Here is an 18,532-nt window from a genome sequence, read left to right as displayed (position 1 = left end):
AGCGTTCATGCTGTATCTTCACCCTTAGTGAACTCCTGTTTCCACTGACTGTTCCAAGGTGGCGATAACAACATTTAGTGGATACACGATTTAGCCATTAGCAATCTGTGTTTGTTATATTGTGCTATTGCTTCCTTCTCCTTAAGTGCGTTATGACAATTAAGTTGTGAGTTGGTTCTTGACATGATCATATTTATATATCTGGCTACCTTTCCGTGGTTTCCATTACTGACGTCGTTCTGTGAATCGAGCATAACGACTATAAATGTATTAAGTAAACAGTTGATGCATTGTAACAATGCAGACGTATACCCGTTTTAATCAAACTTCCACGCAGGCGTTGGTCTTGCCCGAGTAGAGGTTGATTTCCGTCGTATTAAGCGTACCTCCGTTTATCAACTGTTCTAATGGTGTCAGCCATTGAACGTAACTCAAATACACTTGAATTGAAGACAATTTAAATCCTTTATCGTGCATACTGCACATGCAAGGTACAAAAACGAATGGGACTTGTCACATTATAAAAAAATACTTATAAGATATTGAAATTATTTTAGATAAAACCTTTATCTGTTGCTATAGCATAAGTATGAAATACCTCAGGGGTCATACTCATAAAGCATCTTAAATAATTTCCTAACTTAAGTGGATTTCTTAAAATTGTCATTGTCATATTAAATGAAATGTGACAGTTTTTTAAACATTTAAGTGCGTTTTTTTTCAATAACGTCAATGAAAACAATGCATTTAAGAAATTCTTAAGATAAATATCATAAAAAACAAAAGAAATGATTAAATTAAGAAAGCGACTTAAGTCAGGAAAGGACATGAGAAGTTTTATGAATGTCATATCGCCCCTACAATCAATTTGGTATTGTAGTAAAGTAATGTCAAGTACAGCTGATTAAGTGCTGATTAAGTAAAACAAATAATTTAATCTTAGATACCAAAGGCCATAGCCGAGAAAGATATTTAAATTCACAATTGATGCAGGGTTTGCTGTACTGAAGCTCTTGGTAATCTTTGCAATCTTGATATTCAGATGACTTTTGATCATTTTAATATGGTTTTATTTAAAGTATGGCTTCTTTGACTCAATTTAAAAGTCAATCTATAAATGGCAGCGCAGCGTGTGAGGCAAACGATGCATCAATAATACAGTGAGCACGACAGATACAAGCATAGCAGGCAAATATAATTCAATGATCTAGGATGAATTAAAAAACAGAGGTATTCAAAATAATCCATTGGAAAAAGGCATCCAAGTGCTCTTCCACACGGATTTAATACAATCACTGTATTGTTTAATTCAATGGTGTAATGCCAACACGCGTCAAGTAAAAGAATAAAAAATGAATTTGAAAGTGTTCACAAAATAATGCTTTCTTTAAAAGTATTCAATGTTTACTTCTTAAAATAATTGATATCGATTATGTTATTGTATCAATCACTCAAACAGCCTCGTTTCCGAAACACGCGATCATCGGTTTTTATCTTCATAGGTTACAATGTCATTTAGGAAAATGAAAAAAAAAGGAAATGGAAAATGCCCAATATCTTCATTCTGGAAACGCGTAGTTCATAATTAGCATTAACACGGACATCTTCTACATTTACCATAGACATTTGTGGCATGGACACATTACTTTACGTCTGTAAGGATCAGATTTACTTAATTCGGTTACCTCTACAATCTCCCGAAGCGTTTCCTCCGATCTTAAAATACACATGGTTTAACCTTCTGTGCGACTTTTCTTTTGTAGAATTGTCATACTGATGAATACATAATTATTCAAAATTAAAGATCAAGTACACTGGTACATATTGACTTATACAGTTTGTTCTATAGACATGGTAATAACAGCACAAAAGCAAACAATACAAAAAATCAAAAAGTTAAAAAAATGGTAAATTTGTGAGAGTGAATCTTTAAAAACACGGTTTCAATATTGTTAATAACAATCAATATTTTCCAATAATGCATTAATTAGTAAATTTATGTTTATTTTACATGGGTATGTATTGATTTGATTACGAGTGTCACTTAAATAGTTGTGTGAAACACACAGCGTATTTTTACCTTTGAATAAAAGGGAAATACATCCTGTTATATAATTTGTTTTGACGGTTTAACTGTATGAAGCAGCTTATCTGTTGTAGCTGAATCGGAAAATTACAGTTAACATATCCTCCGTCGAAACAAAGGGTCTATTTATGAGCTCTTATCGTACTATTATAGAGAAGAAGACGCCATGCGCAGTAAGTAATCAACAAAGAAACGGCATTTCTGAAATAAATCCAATACTTGTATGAGGGCAGCACAGTGTCAGCGAGATTATTGAAATAAAGATTAGAGTGAGCAAGTGTTATAAGCTGCTTTCTACAAGTGAAGGTTAGATTGACTTTTGAAATAATGTGGACTTCAATCCGAAATAAGGATACAATAAGTTGTGATGTTATTGGATTTTATCAAGATTTAATCTGACGTATTTACATAATAAAATATGAATGTTTCCTACGTGTCTAATAATGTTCAGAATGTTTCGAAGATATTCAATGGAACAAAATACGTAGAAAGAGAAGGAGCGAGGGTAAGTTATCTTAATAACATATTACACTAGTTATCAATTTTGAAAACAACACTATAAGCCGGCTGTGTAAATGATCATTTTCATAAAAAAAATGAGGATTGAGTGAAATATTTATTAAAGAAATTCTTCTTCAAAAACCGATTAAGTTTAGTGAAAAAAAATAACTTTTTGGTTCATTGTTTAATTATACACAGACAAAATGTACATCCTATTTAATAGTGTTTATTGTTAACAAGTATTTTTTGGAAATTTGGTGTATGATGACTTTGCAAAAACACGAAATGTAACGGAAGGAAAACGTTTTATCAATAACTGTAATTGTGATATCAATTGACAATATTTTATAGATTTTCATCTTCAGAAGTTTGTTCTCTGTCATAGAAAATTTATGGCAAATTAGAATTGAAAACATTTTGTAATGTTCAATTTACCTCCAGTGCGTGTTGACAAATTGTTATTTTGGTAAAATAGACACATATATAGATTTTTATATATTTTTTGTTTGTTTTTGAAATCATTTTTTTGTTTCAATCTAAACACTTTTGATATACAGCGTGTGAAGCAGAACTCATTTGAAATTGCCCCCAATATCTGATGACCGATTTATTTCAAGTGCTAATTGACTTGTTTCGATTACTCGTAGAATAACTTCCTACCTTAATGAATGGCGTTTTGGATACGTTGTTTTAATAACATAAGCTATGGGTCAGCGGCTTTCGTCTCCGAATGTTGCGTGCTCTGGCATATTAAATACTGATATGGTAATTTTCCCTTCTGTATTCCGTCTGTGTTTCGTGATTAATCGCACAAAACTTGCATGTTGTATGCAAAAGTGAAATTTATTTCTGACAAGCCATTTGCTACATAAACAAAAACATATCCAGCTTTTACAAATATGTTTTTAAATAATGTTTCTATAGTAATCAAAGTAAATCATGTTTATTTGAAAAGTATATTTAGTGAGCTTGTTTTGTACTAAAGAAAACATAAGCACAATATGTTTGAACTTAAATCATAAAGCGTCCAATCATGTAAGTAATTTATATTTTAGGAGTGGTTTTGGGCAACCCTTGTCTTGGCATGGATGTTTGCCATTTTGACGATCACCCTAAACATCGCAGTGATTGTGTGTATTTGTAGACAGAAGAAGAAGTCTAGATTGTACTTTCTGCTGCTAAACATGGCTGTTGCAGGTACAAATAGATTAAATCACTATTGAAAAGATAGAACAAATATTTTGAAACTCCTATTTTGCTGTACATTCAAAGGCGGTTACCGTGTCATTGTTTAATAAATACTATTTATTTATTAAATAGCCTTGAATGTATATATCACCAATGTTGTACTTTTAGTGCCTGGTAGGTATTGAACCGTGTAATGTAGGCGTTTCCAATGTGTTAGGAGAATCAAAAGATATTGAATAAAAACAAAGGCAATACATCGGCTACCTAAATCAAGCCTATTTAAAGAGGTATATGATTAATATTTCATAATTTTATACACGTTTGTGTACTCATTAGCGTTGCCGAATGGATTTTTGCATTACTCTGACCGAACGTTGTACTTGTTTTAGTGTATCAAAACACGGCGACAATACTGTCAATGATTTCGACCTTTATAAAATCTTAGAAAAAGGTTTTCAGAATTTATTTTGTTTCCATTGGTAAATATACATGCACTCATTATCAAAGCGGCGCACAACTATATGCGAATTCTATTTTGAAAGCATATGTGTTTTAAACGTTCCCAGAATACTGCGTACTTGAATGGTTGTGCATATCTCGTGAAACTACTATCAAACACGTTAATAATGATTGTTTAATTTGTTTGGAAATCGTAATAAGATCGTAATATTCGATATAATTTATTGTTACATATTTCACTGCGATAATATTATCAAGATACGCCGTATACATAATGTTACAAAGCCTTATCAAACGGGTTCCTGTGTAATTCTGGTTCATAATAAGTAATGAGTTATTGCTGCAATAGCTAAACAATAAAGTCAGTCAAGTATCGTAAATATGCGTCTCTCTGGGAAACACATTATCATAAATATACTTTTGTATGATTTAAAAAGACAACTGGCTTAATATATATAGATAATAACGGTACATCAATTATACATGAGCATGTACAAAGGGCGTAAAGTGATGACGTCAGCATTCATTTAAAGATGTCATTCTTATTTCTATTAAATAGTTTGCATTTTCAACATGTTTGTCAAAAGTAAGAATTTGTGTACTATAATACTTACAGAACAGAACAGAACAGAACAGAACATAACATAACAAAACAGAAAACATGATTGTTTACTTCAGTATAGATGTCCAAACACAAATAGCACATGTATTAAGAAAGTGCGAATAATTTCGCTTTTTTATAATTTAAAAATATGCTATTCAACAGGATTAAAAACATAGCTATTTGTACAATAATGTAAAGAAGAATATATTAAAAGGCCAATTTATACATGTTTATCTATATCTATTTATTCTAAAAGCCTAGAAAGAGAAAACAAAATATTTGAAATCAGAATTTCATCACATAATAACATTAATTTATCACATGCTTACCCTTGTTTTCCGTGTAATATACCCATTACGAATATTTTTATCTTACACATGTGTAAGATAACCTATCAGACATTTCGATTGGTCAGACTAATCACACGCAACCTAGATATCCCTCCGCATTGTATGTAAACAAAATGGTTTAAATGCCAACAAATACTTACCGTAATATAATGAAGCTGTAAGACTTTCGGGAGAGAAATGGCTAACGAATCATAGTGCCAGAAAGCATCTTTTACACAAACTTTCTGATAACAATGTTCCGCCAACCAGATAATGCAGATTACTAGTCACAGAAATATCCAGTCAGTCAACAAATACAGCCACAATAGTGACAAACACCACAAGAACATTTCAAACATCTCCATCTTGACCAACACAAGCAATATGCAATCAATGCCATTTGCTTGCCAATTTAATCAGCTGTCGGTTACCGAAAACACAAATACGAATTCCGCAGCACAAACATCTCCTTACACATCCCATGGCGGCTAGAACATCATGTTCTTTGGAAACATTCCTGGTGGAAATTAACTTTTTCAACAGCAACATCCTTGCAGTACAGAGTAAGGCTTCGCCGTTATCATCTGCATGTTGTGAAACACCATGTACACCAAGAAAACGCTGCAAAATCATCGTAGAAAGCGACAGCGAATAACTTTTAAATCCGTGCACACAGAAAACTTGACAGACCGATGTAGGTCAAATAAACCGCGTAAATGCATGTACTCTGAGTGTGACGTCATCAAATTGTGTACTTATTGGGTTTTTTTGATTAAATTCGTTCGTTATTCATGTTGTTGGATATTTTACTACACACTTTTGTATGTGTGACTTGTTAAGCGCTTTGTCAGCTTTTAAAACTTGATAACTGCTAGTTACTTTTGTCATTTTAATTTGGAACTATTTATATGGCGCATCGTTGACATTCTACTCTGAGTACTTTGGCTGTCAAACAATCGGTTCAGAAAGTGGAACTTAATTGGTAATAAAAACACCGTTTTAAGCATGTGATAAAAAAGATCTGACACTCGTTGTCATTTAATTCAAGAATTTTATTAAACTCGTCCATGAAAGTTGTTAGTAAGCTCGCCAGAGGCTCGCTTACTAACAAATTTCATGAACTCGTTTAATAAAATCTTGTATTAAATGACAACTCGTGTCAGATCCTATATTTCTAACAAATATTTATGAATAAGAGCTTCTCGTAAAACAGTAAATAATTTGAAATATTATAAAACTCTTCTTAAATATCGTTTAAATAACACAATGTTTATTTTTTTTCTAGTCTATGAATAATGTTTTTTAAACCTTGTTTAGTATAAACTATTGGAAGAGAGTCTGAATTTAGCTCAAATATTTCTATGTTTTATTAGATGAATTTTTTACCTTACATTTATTTCGTTACACAAAAACAATGATTAATGCATCTTCATGGCAGGCAATCAATCTGATACAAACACATCTGAACACAAGACAGAATGCCCGAATATCAATATCCTCTGGAAGTAGCAACGCGTTCGCATAACAGGCTGTTTGTAGAATAGCTTTTGCTTTACAGACCTAGTTTGTCATTTGTGAGTTATTATTTTGATTCCTGTATTGCTTCTCGATTATCACAATGATAATCCAAACATCTCGTTTTCGTTGTTAAGCATAAGAACACACTCGTACTTTTCGATATACGTATTTGTGGAGCGTTTGATGTTCTATTTCCTTTTAGGTACAATCGCTATCACCTTTGTTTTCACTAAACCCCATACATCTGAATTATACTATACTATGAGATATATCAACGGGATCAGAAATGTTTAGAGACCTGCATCTATTGGTTTAATCCTTATGTCAGATCGGAGAGTAAATCCTGGCCTGTAGGTGTATTAGATGCATACTTGAAAGAGCCAAGACAGTGAAATATATCAACAATGTTAACAGGTTGATTTTGTATACTAGGTCCATTTCCATTTCTACCGTAAACCTCTCCTTTACCAAAACTTTCTCTGCTTTCTGCCATTTATTCAGAAAAATAAACATTACCTTGGATTTTAACGGTGAGTTGCAAAATTAAAAATTGTTGAAAAAAGTTCAACAGGCAAACAGTCGGAAACTGGCCAGGGAGAAGGAAGAAAAGGCTGAACACTGGTAAAGGTTGATCTTAAAAGATAGCCGGTAAATGATATGATCCAGCAACCTTTTATACACCTGGAGAAAAGGCCACTTAGTTTTTCTTAGGGTTACATGTTCTTGGCTGACTATACCCCTGGTCGTCAAGGTCATTCCACACAAACATAGGTGCAAATTTACACTTCTGAAGAGGCAATATAGGCCCGTGATCTGAAACCATTTCAGTTTGTAATGAATCACAGTCCGGAAATTTGTTCAACAAATTAATTGCATACACTTTCAAACCGTTTTGTCAGCCAAATCTCGGCTGGCTAATGATGATGGAAATGACTGTAATCCATTGAAGATGGCAGCATCATTGTAGCTTAAATTCAGCAATGCATTCATGGGACCTGGCAGTCCAAAGATGGCAGCATCATTGTAGCATAAATTCAGCAATGCATTCATGGGACCAGGCAGTCCAAAGATGGCAGCATCATTGTAGCTTATATTCAGCAATGCATTCATGGGACCAGGCAGTCCAAAGATGGCAGCATCATTGTAGTTTAAATTCAGCCATGCATTCATGGGACTACCAGTCCAAAGATGGCAGCATCATTGTAGCTTAATTCAGCCATGCATGTTTTGGGCCTGGCAGTCCAAAGAAGACAGCAGCCTTGTAGCTTAAATTCAGCCATACCTGTATCCAAAATACATACAATTACGATATTTAGTTCGACCAATGTTCACTTGAAGTACTTTATGACCGAAGAGTTTAGATATCTGTTCTAAACAATCATTAATTTTAAATTTTTAAAATAGGAAATTAAATGTATTCTCTGGTGTTGGTTTCTAGATAATTTATTTGCAAGGTTTTTTATCCACACCGAATGTAGGTCGTTGTTCAAATGAAACATATTATGATGAATTCATTCATATAACATAAGAGAACCCATCAATAAAGGAAGCCATCATTTAAATCCGTGAATGCACAAAACATAGAATGTAGGATTAACATCTGTACAAAAAATACTAAAAAATACATTCATATTAATTTGAACCAAAACCATCAGAGCGCAATTAAAAATGCTTAGAAATAAAGAGGTGGCTGATATTTCCAATATCGTTACAATTATTGGAAAATTATGGGATAGGGGTGGCGTAATAGTCATCAAAATTTAATCTAGTTTCTGTGATCTCGTGTTTCATGGACCGCTCCAAGGGAATCAATCATATATCAATAAAACTGTTTAGAGAGTGTGTGGTCTGTTGGTGATGTGTGCATGCACGTGATGTTTATACGTTTAGTTCACCGTCTTTGTTGCGAACAATGTGCCTATTAACGGGGTTTATCGTTTGTGATTTTACTACTGGGATATGCTGCGTAGGTTTTTTTGTATTAAGACTTGTAGATAATTAGAATGTTTTTTTAAACTAAATTTAACCTTATTTCATATCATTTAGTCCATGCAATGAAACGATACATTTTACAACACGTTTTTTTTTAACTTTCCATCTCGTCAGCCTTTAAGGGCCGATGAAGGCTCTGGCGGTCCACTGAATTTCAAAGACGCGTTCCTCCCGTAGCAAGGAATCGCAAAAGTGAATTTTTTACATTAAATGACGAATGTAATTTACGCTTAAGCATTGAAAACGATGATGAACATATTAGATAACATTGTGGCATTAATATTTATAAATGAACATGTCATTATAACGCCTTTGTTTTTCAGATTTATTGACGGGAATATTTGACACTTTTGTCAACGCAACAGAAAGATCGCTCGGATATGAAGATATGACGTGGGCGTGGTTTGCTGGCTTATACGGATGTAAAATACAAAGGATGGCTGCTACCGCCTTTGCGATGACTTCAAATTTCATACTTGCAGCCACTAGTTTTGATAGGGCATTTGTTATCGCCAAACCTATGATTAATTTCAAACAAGGTAAATCGTTTTGCAGTCAGTGCATGCCTTTTAGTTAGGTTGTTTGTATCTTATTAAACCTAAATAATTTCTTCGCGTGTGTTAAAAATTCGCAACGTAATGTAAACCTATTTTCTTTTTTGCGTAGGTAAATATTGCAGGTAAATATTGAAATATTATGAATATACCACTGCTCATTTAAATAGTTATGTGAACGCTGTGTATTTAACGTTTTCTGTTACAATTCAGTTAACTGTCATTTAAATTAAGGCCATACAATGCCATCATTTTAACCTGCAATGAGGACAATAGTACTTAAATTCTTATTTCGATTAAAGTAATCAAGTATTTAATGAACATTAATTAAAAATATCAATGTTACAGCATAGTCAAATCTCGCCACTTCTTTTAGATTAAAGACTGTAAATTGGATTCTTAATCTTTTTAACATGTTTTAGTATTCTTTTCTGTAAGAAATGTAGGTCGGATTCAATATTGTGTATGGCTCTTACACACAAGGTTGTGGTTACGAATATAAACAGGATGCGAGTTGTCTTGTAGTATAGTTGTACGTCTATCACCTAAGAAATTGTGTGTTCGATCCTTACAAGGGTGAGAATTTGGTATATGGATGCGCCTCTCACATAAAAGGTTGTTGGCTCGACACCCATCACAGTGGTCTAGTGGGTTAAATGTGGTCCTTCCACTCATGAGATTGTGGGTTCGATCACCACCTTAATATAAAGTTAAGTGGTAGAGGAATACACCCATGACATAGAAGGTATTTGGTACGGTAAGAACGGTAAGATTAGTATTGTAGTAAATGTATCCGCCTTTCACAAAAGTGAAAGTAGCATTGGAGTACATGTGCGCCTCTTACCCAAATGGTAGTGGGTTTAATTGCAAATCATTGTATCTAATAACTTCTAAAGATAGACAACAGTACTGGTGTCAACCAAGGAAACGGACTCTGTATGCAATCAGCGCTTGCTTATGCCATATAACAAATATGCAATATAAAATTCAATTAATCTTATATTCATGCAGGGTTTGTTGTACAGAAGTTTCTGGCAATCTTTTGTTGGATATTCAGCTTATTATTGAGCATTCCTGTGTATCTAGCGATGTATTTGATACCAGTGTTCTTGGACAAGGCCTATGTTCTATGCTTCATTGACGAGAATGTGATCAACTTCAGTGTGAGTATATTGCATGGTCTTTAGAATGTTACAAGAATGTATAAAAGGCTTAATGCAAGTAGGGACAAACCCAATGGCCAAACATTTAAGTCCCTGTTAAAACAGACCTTAATACAACCATTTCTCCTTTGTCAACTGCCCTGCAATCAAAAAGGCAGAATCAGATCAATATTCAACAAGAAGTATCAACAATCGCCAACGGAGAAACAAATTTAGTTTCAATAAAAGCACATTGTAAGGACTTTAATAAGTCGCTTTCGTAAAACAATCCAACCAAAAGTTCATATTTATGTTAAAAATACAAACCATTCTACGTCCGCCTGATTTTTCCGTCCACGACATCCACGATATTATCTTAAATACCCTATATTTTTTTTCTTTTCCCAATATTAAAACTTCTTTGTACAACACATCCCTAGTTCTATCATTTTACGGGCATGTAGTTCACTGTTATTGAATGACTGACTCAGTAGAACAATTCAAACACTTATTTTACAATATACCTCAAATTCCACCGTATTGTGATACTCGCCATAGAAACTTACCGTTTCTCAATGCCCTCTACCTAATATTTAAGAAAAAAAATCCCTAGTTCCACGCGCTACTATCACCTTACGTTTTCTCTTGCATGGCGATGTAAGTTTTGCTAATCATGTACTGATAAAGACCTCTTTTTTGCTCGTACCAAATTTTTGACAACTTCGTTACTCCCGTATTTAAGAATTGTATTACAATTGTTTTCAATCAAAATATTTTTTTACAGTACACTGTCGATTCAATGGATTTCAATCAACATGTTGAATGGTGGATACGATCCTAAAATAGGCATACATAATGAAACTTATCACACTGATTTTTAATTCAGTTGCATAACCTTTTCACAATAAAATTTCATTTTAAAATATTCAGTATTTCTCGACTGCAAAGACATACCTTAAAAGTGATACCTAACCATAAGCCAGTCATTCGAAGTCTTTCGTGGAATACAATCAAAACATTCCGTGGGAGAATAGTAAAATGTTCAACTTGTCAGCTTTTGGAATCATCACAACCGCGCAAAATTCCGATATGACTCGATCTTACTTTGTTATCTTATTATTACCGAATTGAAATAATTATACCAATGTTTTGATTTCCAATGAAGCTGAGATTTATCGAATGACTATAAAAGAACGTCATGAATGGCATGATTGTCGATATGTTGCGTTCACATTCCATTTTATAGTTTTGAGGGTTACTTTGTGATCAAAACATCACTATTTCCCTCTCACAGAATCGATCAAATTGGAGAAAATGTATCCACATAATAGGCGGTAATGTTTGTACAAAAACAAATTCAATATATATATATTTGTGTGTGTGTGTATACAGTATTTGGTTTAAACAATATTTATTTCATAAAGTACATTTGAGGAATACACAAGGTTAGAGCATAATCACTAATAAAAGGTTTTCTAACAGAAGTACAGGCAAAGTGACCAAGTGATATATGCACATAACAAAATATTCACGACATAATTGAGAAGGAAGCTTATAAGCTTATACTGTGCCTCGTTTCTGTATACAGTATTTCGATTGCCCCATTGTATTAATTTCCTGCTTTAAGATTTTTTACAATCTCGGTGAAATGTCGCTAAATAAACCTGCAATTAGAAGAAATATACCTTTAAGCAAAGAACCAAATCCTTAAAGATTATAAAATATCTCCATTGGGTGAAACTTTGAGCGTTATTTCAAGCGAAAATAGATTAACTCGGAGCTTCGATCGAATGAGTTTCTTGTTGAAATTATAAGCAAGTATATAGTTGTTACTCTTTTACCATCACATCGACACTGCATATTCATAAATAACGTTTTAAACTATTTTTGAAATATTGCTATTTTGGTTTAAGATCCAGGTGACATATATAATTTGACATGGACAATTGGTTCAAGTCTCGACGAGTTGGATTTGTGTACGATGTTAGTTATATTGGATATGCGTAAATTAACAACTATGGCATGACCCGTTACGAATATACCATCAAACAAACACAACTTAAATTAAAACAGAATCCGGAAAGATTTACAGCAAGTCAGAATTAACACATGTCTGATTTACATGTATATGTATTATTGTTTAGACTGTGACGCACTACCTGCTGGTGTTCCAATACCTACTCCCCCTCTCGATAATTGTGGTAAGCTATGTGGTTCTGTTATGCGCCTTGGGCCGCCGGTCTGCATCATGCAGGAAAAGAGGCAAGTTTTGTTTTAATTATTGATAGATTAGTGGATGGCAGAACGCTATTGATACGCTGTTTAAGTGCAGCAACCGAATGGTCACACTTTCAAAAAACGAAATATATTCAATCAAGCATACAATGAACTCATGAGCACAATTCCATTCGTATATGTACATGGTATGATTTGTCCTTATATGTTTATAGTACTCGATCTGGGATTCCGGGTAACAAATGTCACAATTATTTTTTTTTAAAACAGCAGTGATATTGTTTAACTGATGTTTTTAATTGAACAGATTCCAGTGGGAATGGCTTACTAAGGATTTTCAACGCCGGTATGCCCCGTACAAAGACAAGGAGTCTGAAACTTATGTGTGGCATTGTTGCAGGTATTCCAGTATAAATAATTGACACTACTAATGACGTTTGAGTTAATATGTATGCGAAAAACTGATGTAATCTAAAGTTATGTCTGTATTGATTAAAATGAAATAATAAAACGTTTTAAAATGATAGTGGCATGTCTGTTGTAATTGATGCATTGAGAGCCTTCCACCGTGCAAAAGTCGTTTAAAGGACCAAAACAAATGTTAAGCAATCGATTAAGCCTTAAAAACGTGTTAAAACAATTGTGTCAAATGTTCGATAAAAAAAAGCATTTCCATTTCTCCCAACATGTCTTTATTGAAAACGAATATATTTTTGTGTAAAAATATTCAGACTACCCAATCAACAATTTCTTTTGGCTGTGTGATTATGGCATCTATTCTTTCAGTTTTATAAGCAAGAATGAATTGAATCTACTATTTTATTATTGAAAATTATTTCGTCAAAAACCCATACAACATTCTTGATTAAGTAGGCTGAGTTATTTTGAAACACAAGCACAATTATACAGATTTTTCCAAAATCAATATAAATGTTTTCTGATCAAAACTATGATTAATCTTCTTTCGTCAGATTTGGTCAACTCCTTTATTTCACAAAACATGTCACAAAGGACGTGTGTTTTACTCCCGAAAGACATTGACCCTCAAAACTAGACGAAACATTACCGTTTGAACCTTTTGTATGTTTGGCTTTTCCCAGCTACTTTTGTACTTAGGAAGGCCCTAAATAGTATAAGGAAAACAGAGACAAGCCACTCAGTCAAAACGTCAAGTATCTAGGATGAATTGAAGAGTATCGGACTAAGTCAGGAACTCCTTTGTTTCAATAGTCAAGGTCATAAATAAAACAAAAAACATGAAGCCTCTTCCTTTCCCTTTGACCCTTGTCGGAAGGTAATAAGCAGATATATACAAATAATCTATTGAAATATGAAATCATGTGCCATTACTTACTGATAAAATGTAATCACTTTGTTGTTAATAAGAGTGATTGGTTGAGACCACGCATTAAGTAAAGAACAAGAAAAACTGTGATACAAAGTATCACAGCGGGCCCACAAACAGATCTACCATGTAAATATATTGAAGTTGTTGGTGGCTGATGTCGAGTAAAGGCTATGAAGGAATTCAAAGAGACCTATTTTGGTAAAACATTAGTCTATGCACAAAAACAGTTTATATTAAACACTTCTTCCAGGTTTCAGTACAACTATAAGTTTTACAGGGGACAAAGTTTTGTGACAGACAGACAGCACTAAATCAATATGTCGCTTGCTTACTCGGGAAAAGACATAAATAAGGCAAACCAAAGTAACAGTTCTTGCACAAGTACAGCTGTTACAATACTTTTTTTATTTTGGTACCCATTTTTATATTCAGTAACAATTCTCGGGACATTTAGTTACTTATATTGAAAATAAGTTTCAATAACATATTAGTTGAATCACTATGTAAATTGACACTAACTTTACAATGCATCAGAGTCAAGTTTTCATATATGTTACATTGGTAAGCTGAGGAATTGGTCAGTAACTTATCAATACGGCAGCATCGAGTTTCCCTAAAGCATACATGCAGCTAAGAAATTGGTCATTAAATTCTGAATGATGCAGTAATTGGTCATCTATATGCACTGGACCATGAAATTTAATGACCATACAACAATTCAACACCCCGAGGGGCTTTGTGCGAAATGTGACAACACGCCTTTGAGGCTTAAAGGACTATACAAGTTAATGAACAAATAATAAATGAAAATAAAAAGATTACACTTATTTCGCCATTTATTATAATGATTCATGCTTTATTTTTTCACATCATATGAACATTTCATTAGCAACAGTTTGCCTTGTTTTCCACAAAACAACTTCGAAAATACAACAGATTAAAGAGAAATCTACTTCATTTAAAATGATCAACAATGGATTAGCAAACAAGATTCATTTGATTGTTCTTTGATGTAGTGCAGATAGTTTCCCACATGTGAGGCTAACATTTAAAGCTGCATTTACAATTAAAATAATTGGTTAAAACAAGTGTAAATGAAACACCCCAAAAAGTTATTTAATCCGTGATATCTTCAAATTTTTTCACCAAACCAGCAAAAACAATAAAATTACTCAATTCATTTCAATGAACTGCCATTTTCAATAAAAATACACTAACATCCGTCTTTATGTACACTTTAAGGAGTATATAAAATAAATTAAACAAAATAAGTCTTAAAAAATCTTTTATTTCAAAACTTTTTTTCTTCTTTGTCTATATGGTCAGCAATAGGTCAGCAAATCTATTCTATTTCTATATCGTCAGCTAACTCGTCAGCACTTTAGTATGTGCCCAGAAACGTTCCGAAAACAAACGTACGAAAGACAACTCTGAAAAAATAGACTGTGTCTACATTATTAATGTCAAAAGAAACACGATTATTTAATGACGAGACAATCATTATGGTAAGAACGACAACTCATGTATTCAAGGGGAAAAAATGACTGTGTCAACATTTTCAGCTCAAAAGTACTTGATTTTTTTAGAAAAAAAGAGACGCATATTTTCAACCAAGTTCTTAAGTCTCCATAAACCTTTTACTCACCACGTATTAAATATTCCGGGCCGCTGCAGCGGCCCGCAATAAGTAAGGTTCAAATATAAAACGCTTGCCCACAATGTTTCCCTTATACTTTTCAATGTATCATTGTAATTTAATTGAAATAGAATTTATCAGTGTATCAATCACTAGAAGAGCCACGTTTTCTAAACATAACTCATCGATCTCCATCTTCATCAGTTAAAATGTCATTAACGAAAATAAATACTGCCCAATATTTTCAAATACACTACGTTTTAATTTATCCTGCACACGGATATCTAATATATTTGTCTGTTCTTTTTCAGGGTTTGTTTTGGCATGGACACCTTACTTCACAATATCTTACTTAAGCCTATTTCCTGGATATAATCATCCATCTGTGCAAGTTGGTGTTCTTTTGTACTACTTAAACGGAATAATAAACCCAGTGGTTTTCTTTATCTTTCACCGTACAAAACCAGTCAATTCTTCGACGAGCTCTTCTTCAAATGAAACAGCAACAAATGCAAGCAGGATAACAAGGTCCTTCCGAACATTCCAACCAATTGACGATAAGTTAAATGATAAGACCCTTTAAGGGAGTCAATTAATCAGTATCAGTATGTGGTGAAAGTTTATTTAAATTCATTGATATGACAACGAGGAATTCAAATGGGATACAAAAACAAAAAAATCAAAGCCAATTGTAGGACATTAAAGAGATTATCATGATTAATGGTTTGGCAAGGATTTTCAAGGACAAATAATATTATTTTAAATGAATACAAGTGCTAATCAACAACATCAATAATTTCAGGCCTCATATATATATATAGTCATATTAGGCATATTATATATATACTCATTCATGTCACACATATAGCAGTTATGTTAAGCAAAAGTCGATATGTAAGAAAAGGAACAAATTGTAGAAATGAAATTGAATCATCTGATATGCATATTAGATTTATTACGAAACAAATGACTTTTAAAGTGAAACTGAAGTATAAAAACAGAAGAAATCAACCATAATGAGCACCCTCTTATTCCGAATGTGTTAGAATTCAACCAGAGATCACCAACGCCAATAAAACCGAAAGTGTAAATATTAAAGCAAAGGATCTACACCCACTTTAACCGGGAATGTATGTATTATTTTATGTCTTATTATCACATTCCCCTTACTAATTATATCTTTTTGTATAATGATGAACTCCAAAACCTGTTCGAAAGCCGCTTTTACCCACCTCATTATACCTGTGTTAACATGTAGTTATATTGAGTTTTCACATGCTTTTACTTAAATGTAGACTGTGATATAGTAAAATAATACTGAGTTTAGTTGAGTGGAGTTGGTAGCGGTACCTCGACTCGTCCAACGAAACGCAACTCACTTAATTTGGTCAACATCTTTGTACGGGGTCATTGGCATTTCTGCGATATATTTAGACTACATGTATATTTATTTTACTATATCTTACGAGGTGTCTCGACATTTATGAAAAAAATCATTCAATATGAATGTCAGTTAAACATGTGCATTAGTTCATCGGAATCAAAATGCTAATTAACAAAATGAATGACCATGTTTCAAAATACGACATAAAACAACTTATATAACGTGGTTTTTTTTCTTTGAAAGTACATCGAAACAAGTCGCAAGTAACGAAAACCATAGAATTAAAACACTATGCCTAATAAGAACCTTTTATGATTTTCTGAGTTATAGTTTTACAAGGAGAAATGTATTATAAATGATGAGACACTCTTTGCTGTAGGAAACCCGATCAAGTTTCAATGTTTTATTCAGCAGAATAATACCTATGGCGATATGTTGTGTCCAATTGACTGGTTCAGGCATTTAAAATATCAAGAATAGCAACAGAGGGAGGCGTTCATATTCACACATTTGCACGATTGTATTTTTGTTAATGTCGCTAGGGATTTAATGCATGGCTCGATAAGTAAGTGCATGGACACGTTTCAAGCCCATTAGACAACATTACATGATTGACATACAGTGAAGTTAGTGAAACCAAACTGAACACTTTAACTCTAAAAAAATGTACTAGACACCTTAATTGAACGAGTAAGTCAGCATACTATAACGTTTCCAAGAATACATCAATAAAATGTCATTTTGCAGAGGACATAGTTTGTATGTAGTTAACAATATTCCGGTCTATGGTGTGAGATAAACATATTGACATTATCCAAATGAAAATAGTTTAAAAGTTTTTAATGCTGTCTAATAACGTCATTGTATTCTGTGACTAAACATAGAATTCCGTTGTTATGAAATGATAATAAGGTCCATGGAATATTCATCGAAGTCTCGTTTTGTGTGTTTGAGATGTTTGATACGATGCCCAAATTTCAAAACAAACTATGCTCGAACCATTTTTCTTTTCCGAGCTTCTCATGGAAACTTAACAATGTTCGCAATACATTCTCCTGTGAAAGTGCTGTTTGGACAGCTTTTCCACAAATCATCGCGAATCCTTTAATTTTGACATTGAAAAGCTTCCTTGAGGGCACAATCAGGCAACAAGCGTCAGACGGAAAATGTTCCATACATAAATATTTTGATATGTTTCAGATGTTACGGATAATAAAAATAATACGCTGCATTACGTAATATATATATAGCTTTATTTCCCCCATTTTCTGGAGATGTACATGGTATATGGTAATACATACATAAGCATGAATATTTACAAACACAAAACAAATTTGATAGTACATAGTAATGATAGAAAGTCACAGTAACATAATTGCGACAAGTTTGTTTTATACGCATTAAGTTGGTCTCATTTATAATTTATAATTTAGCCGCTGCATACAAGTCTGATCTTACAAATGATTAAGAACAATGATAATGCATCGGCTAAAATCAATAGACTGTTTCCTATTAATTTAAGCAATATTTCTTCGAAAGCGAAATAGAAATAGCTG

At 33.1% G+C, this 18,532-nt stretch overlaps 1 protein-coding gene across 2 annotated transcripts in view; it reads left to right on the top strand.

The window, feature by feature from the left end:
• The first annotated feature begins 2,267 nt into the window (after positions 1-2,267).
• Positions 2,268-18,532, top strand: part of LOC128203208 (gonadotropin-releasing hormone receptor-like) — a 54,384-nt gene continuing 38,119 nt past the window's right edge. The window contains exons 1-7 of one of the 2 annotated variants that reach the window (XR_008255894.1): positions 2,268-2,591; positions 3,643-3,784; positions 9,001-9,216; positions 10,243-10,394; positions 12,518-12,635; positions 12,916-13,008; positions 15,904-16,722. Coding sequence is in view for 1 of the 2 variants with exons in the window: in XM_052904517.1 (XP_052760477.1) it covers positions 2,505-2,591; positions 3,643-3,784; positions 9,001-9,216; positions 10,243-10,394; positions 12,518-12,635; positions 12,916-13,008; positions 15,904-16,175 (1,080 nt within the window). In the remaining variant the exon portion in view is untranslated. Of the gene's footprint in view, positions 2,592-3,642; positions 3,785-9,000; positions 9,217-10,242; positions 10,395-12,517; positions 12,636-12,915; positions 13,009-15,903; positions 17,172-18,532 lie in introns of those variants that run through there. The other variant, XM_052904517.1, reaches the window with a different exon arrangement.

Source organism: Mya arenaria, chromosome 9 (assembly GCF_026914265.1).
Source record: "Mya arenaria isolate MELC-2E11 chromosome 9, ASM2691426v1".
Taxonomy (NCBI): domain Eukaryota; kingdom Metazoa; phylum Mollusca; class Bivalvia; order Myida; family Myidae; genus Mya; species Mya arenaria.
This window is presented reverse-complemented; position numbering and strand designations above follow the sequence as displayed.